This window comes from Elaeis guineensis, chromosome 8 (genome assembly GCF_000442705.2).
Source record: "Elaeis guineensis isolate ETL-2024a chromosome 8, EG11, whole genome shotgun sequence".
In the NCBI taxonomy this organism is placed as follows: domain Eukaryota; kingdom Viridiplantae; phylum Streptophyta; class Magnoliopsida; order Arecales; family Arecaceae; genus Elaeis; species Elaeis guineensis.
The window spans coordinates 20,822,045-20,827,411 of record NC_026000.2 but is presented as its reverse complement, the minus strand read 5'-3'; the positions used below and the strand labels follow the sequence as shown (position 1 = coordinate 20,827,411).

Here is a 5,367-nt window from a genome sequence, read left to right as displayed (position 1 = left end):
CAACAAGAGGATATTTGGAGCAGCATGTAGTTCCTTGTAAAAACATACAACATTTGCCCTCACTCCCCCCAGAAAGAACTTACAAAATAGGATCTTCAGATTTGATGAGAATCAGGAGAATAAACAAGTTGGCATTTCAAATACTCTATTAGGAGAGAGAATCATTAGTTGCTATCCAGAATCATGTTTACTGAAGGATCTGTTTCCAAATTTTAAAAATTATAGCCTACATCACCATGAGTTAGATTTCCCAACCTTTAGAAACTACCTCTCTAAAGGTCTAGATGTTAGAAAATGCATCTGTCCTTGAGAGCATACTGACACACATGTAAAGGTGTGGTTGCACACAGCCACCCCAATATGAATCTGGCCTGGTCTCTCTCTCCTTCATGGAGCAGTGCATGGAAGTTGGAGTGGCTCTCAGTCTTTCTTAACTGACGAACCACAGACATGAAAAGGAGGTTTGTGGACATAGAAGCAGCAGGGTAGCCCCATTTTGCAGGTTCTTATGTGGAACTGGGCAAACTAGCCCACCTGAATTAAACCTGGATAAGCATTGTTGCTCTCTGAAAAAGAGAGAGAACAGTGCCATCCTCTTGTAGTGCAAGGACTTTCCATATGTTTACTTATTATTGGAAAGTTCCACCACCACTAATTGCCACCACCTGCACATTATTGTGTCTCATGACCCAAACAGAGCTTGGAGACCTTCCCATTTGAAGCACTGCTGCATGGCCTCTCTAATATGAGCAACACATTTCAACCGACACTCCTTCCTCTGTTCTGGTATGCCTGCTTAAATAATTGAAATTATTACCTCCAATGATTCAAGTGTCTACATATTTCTCTTTTCGGCAATATCCAGTTTCTATATCTGGACTCAAGGTTTCAGGTAATTTCTGTATCATCAACTGGTGGGGTTCTTAAAATGATAGATGGGCAGAAGCATGTATATGGACCCTTAAGGCATAATTGTATAATTTTTCATCAAGCTGCTTCTCTTTTGCATGGAATGTGGTGAAATCGTACTACAGTTGCATAGAATTTTAATATCAGTTTAATTTAGGGGCTTTTTTTTAATTTTCAATTTTCAGAGTTGAAGATCTGAATTAGTTATTAAAATTTGTCGATGCAAAATCAAAATATTTCTTTTTATTCTTCATGCAGCTCAAATTAAGTGCAGTTCTGATCGAGAGATGTTCATCTTCTTCATAACCCACGGAAAAAAGAAGAACGAAAAGAGAACAACAAGTAAGAACAATAAAAAAGATCTCCCTCAGCAAAGCAGGTTTGCGGATGCAGAGATCTGTAGGATTTTCGATTTAGCTCTCATGTGAGTGGTGCACTGCTAGTGTTTTCCATCAGAAGGTTCTCAAGTTTCTTTCTGAGCTCAGACTCTTCATCTCTAAGCTGGGCATTCTCATGAAGGATCTGATCACGATCCCTCATGACGTGGTTCAGCTGATCAAGGAGCTGGCGGTTGGCAGTGCGGAGGTGGAAAACCTGTAACGAGAGCTCATTTAAGTGTTTCTGCTTTCTGATGCGTGATCGGCGTGCAGACTCTCTATTGGAAAGCATCCTCCTCTTCCTCCTTTCCTCTGCTAGGCTCGGTTGGTGCTCTTCTCCCTCATCTGAAGTCGAGTTATTGCTGAGACACGAACTGGGAAGGCCAACCTCATGGATCAGAGGTATCGTCTGGACTTGTTGCATAGCATAAGGTCCAAAGAGACTACTAAAGTGGAAGGAGGGGATACTGTTCTGTGCCATGTTGAAGTGAGGTCCAAAAGAAGGCGGGTGCATAGGTGCAACATATCTAATGCTGGCAACCTCACCTGGCTGCATGGTTACAAATCTTCAAGAAGAAGTAGGAAGGAAGAGAAGGTTTTGGGAAGGGAGGAGGGGAAGAATTGTTACGAGGAGATGCTTAAGAGAACGGAGGGAAGCATCAAGGGTGGTAGGAGTGATTTATAGAGTGAAAAGCTAGGGTGGCGGCCCACCTCAAAACTGTTCCTCAGCCTGTCATAGGCAGCAACAAAGACATGCATATCCATGAGATCAACATCCAGCTTGATGGATGTCAGGTGATGCATGCATATGTTTCTTATGTATGCATCCACCAAACGCCTTTTGAGAAGCCTCTCCATAATAACAACCTGATCACGATCAGACATCAGTGTGGAAATGATGGCCCTTGATAACATCATACCCACCAGGTGCTGTGACCATTAAGCTAGGCGCTGGTTGGCTAACAGTGACGGGCATTTTTTGTGAATTGAGAGGGCTGCAATGCTGATTCTGGCCTAACACTGGATCATGGATGATGGATGGCAGGATTATGGGATTGCTTCATGTGTCATGTGGTTGGGAAAGCATAACGAGATGTGGGTCCCTTGAGGGATTGAAATGCTTAAAGGGGAGTGTACAGTTCTTCATGGGGTGTCATTATTTATCAAGGGGAATGTTTGGGAGAAGAGCAAGCGAAGGAGGGGGAAGAGGAAAAAAGAGGTGTCAGGAATGTTGGATTTTTTTAATTTTTGTGAGCGTGGCTTTCAATTCCGGCCGGGCTGACGCAATTTGAAAGTCACTTTCTTGAAAGTAAAATATTATTTGTGGTGACTCAAATGATCCACTTCAATAGTCCCCTTTGGTTTTGATTGCGACGGATAATCAGCAAGCACGGTGCCACAAAGTTTCTTGAACAGTAGCTGAATTATCTGAAATCCTTCTCAAGGGTGGTTCTCTTTTTCAAGGCTCATTTTTCTTTGGGAGACCTGTTTTAATTTTTGTTGCACATTACCGAATTATATCCTAGTTGGTTTTCGTTTCCTTATCCTTTATGCTTTGTATTTAACTCTTTCAAATTTCTTCAACAATTGCAGTGGTATCAGAATCTTTGTGCGGTCCTCAGAAACTATTAAGTTTTTTCCTTCTTTCAGAGATCTATTTTGTTTATTCTTGTAAGTAGCTATGCCATCTCAGTTGATTTTATATGGTATGTTAACCTGGGCATGTATAAAGCAACAAAGATTCAATTAATTTTTCCTGTTCCTACAGGTATCCTTTTGTTTTATTTTTGCTCCCTTAGATTTGGGTTATGTTTATATTAGCAGACCAAAAATAAGTTTCTGATCATTTCTTTTTCCCACAGTAAACAAGTTATGATAGCCGACATTGCAGCGATTAGAATGGCTTTGTTGGCTAGATGGTGTCCACAAATTTATTTTAAAGTTTCATAAGCGTGCAGCGATCACAAAAAAGTTTGAAAGCGCTGTCACTTGATTTACCCACACTGAATCTGATGCAGATTCTTTGCCCCGGAAGAACTTTCTTACAGTATCCCCTTGGCTTGTTGCCGAGTCTGTCAATGATCTACTGGTGGATTAGTGGTGGATTAGGATGAATATTTAGCCTTTTCACTTTGGAATCTTTGTAAGTGTTCTCACCTATCCTTTAATTGTATCACTTGATAGATCTTGCCGAGTACCTAAAAATGGATCCCCACAGTTTCCAACGGAAGCATCTAAGAAGTTGCTATGGCAAGAATGATACCGTTCTCCCTTATTTCTGATCAAAGTGTTTCTCCATTGGAATACGCACCAAGCAGAGAACATGCGTTGGTGACATATGTCTGAGAGAACATATTCTATGAGTATTTGTCGTACTTGCAGTAATGCTTGGAATTCCTCTAAGCAAATAATTCTTTTCCCATTAACATCTAAGTCAACTCCCCTGTTTGAAACTTTTCTCCTTAAAAAAAAGAAAAAAAAATCTTTCTAAATTGATAGTATTACCGAATTATTATTATTATTATTATTATTATTATTATTATTATTATTATTATTATTATTATTATTATTATTATTATTATTATTATTATTATTATTATTATTTTCTGAAGTCTGCATCATGGATGCAGCATTTGAACACTCAAACTAGGATGGTTGTAGGATGTGCCACACAGATTTAAAAAAAAAAAAATAGAAACGTAGACATGTCATAATATGAATTAGAGAAATACTTGTACCATTATGTTGACGCATATTTAGAATTACTTCTGCCACATTAGTATGATGGGTTTTTATGCCTAAATTTAAGAATACCTTGAATACCATGCAACAACAGAGCTCTTAAGTCTTATTTTTCTGATGCATGCAGATGATCACACCATTCTGATGTGAGAGTAATCCAAAAAATCAGAATATAAAAGATCCTACAGGATCGGTGGATAAGTGTCGTCCTATCATCAGATTTAATCTTCGAAGTTTCTAATTCTTTCAATAAGAAAAAAAAAAAAAAAAAAAAAAAAAGAGCTGCAAAAGAGACAAGGAGAAACCACCGTCGGCCTTAACATGCAGTAAGAGTCTACATTGAATGGTGATGCAGCATTGTATCAAGCAAAACTGTGATAGAGCATCCACACACGACCTTCTTTTAGCTTTATGTGTGCCAATAGAAGTCCTTATTTTTGGGGCAGTATAGAGGAAATACATGTCTCTTTCAAAACAACAACCATCGCCATCACCCAAAACCGAGACGATCCACGCAACCAGCAATTCTATGTTCAACTACCATGATCAGCCACAGCTTTTGCCACCCAATCCGTAAGATGCCTTCGTATTTATGCATTGGATCTTTAAACAGGCACGCGTTACACTCGCTATCAGTGGTGAACCAAACCACTAGTTCCATTAATCATCTTATTGCGCATGTGTGAGCTTGTATGGATTTATATATGCTAGCTGGAGGACAAAGTAATACTTGGCCACTAGCATTTCTATGGAGGTGAGATACAAATATTGGTGGTCTAGTGGATATGGCCAAATCCCCACGCCTTTCTTTCAATCCTAGCCTTGCCTCCCATACACTCTTAATAGTCTAAAGTATACACGTTCTTTTCCCTCAGTGACGTCCATCGTTATTTGAATCACCATTAAGCGACCAAGCCTCCTTCGCAATCTATATAAAATCGCCTGCCATCCAACAACCAGCGTATGGAATAATTTCATGGAAGACAGCGAGATCTAAGCTATGTTTTTTTCTGGCCTCTATTGCAGGACATACCGGTCCTCCGTAGCCAACCGTATCTAATATGTTCGTCCTACGTGGTAATCATTCTAGCCTCCAGGTAACGTCGCGCTGACACTTTTGTTCAACAGGTGGCCATGCAGACTCCAACGTGAGGGTTCCCGCGGAGCAGCGGAAACGGGTATTTGTCGTGCTCGCGGACACCAGCGGCATCTTTAATTGCCTTCAAACTGCCATCACCGTTGATCGGATTTGGATGTGTCCGGAAGAAGACAGAGATGAGGGCATGGATCGGGGTGTGGTGGGGTCCGGGGGCGATGGGACGGTACGGGTTACGGATGT

At 40.5% G+C, this 5,367-nt stretch overlaps 1 protein-coding gene across 1 annotated transcript; it reads right to left on the bottom strand.

The window, feature by feature from the left end:
- Window positions 1-1,130: 1,130 nt before the first annotated feature.
- On the bottom strand, window positions 1,131-1,939 carry LOC105049898 (basic leucine zipper 43). The gene has a single exon (XM_010929682.3). It carries the CDS (start codon window positions 1,840-1,842, stop codon window positions 1,330-1,332), a length of 513 nt encoding a protein of 170 aa, XP_010927984.1. The 5' UTR covers window positions 1,843-1,939; the 3' UTR covers window positions 1,131-1,329.
- Window positions 1,940-5,367: the final 3,428 nt, after the last annotated feature.

Bases quoted from the DNA above. Each gene is read 5' to 3' on its own strand.
- LOC105049898 (XM_010929682.3), bottom strand. From the start codon at position 1,842: ATGCAGCCAGGTGAGGTTGCCAGCATTAGATATGTTGCACCTATGCAC.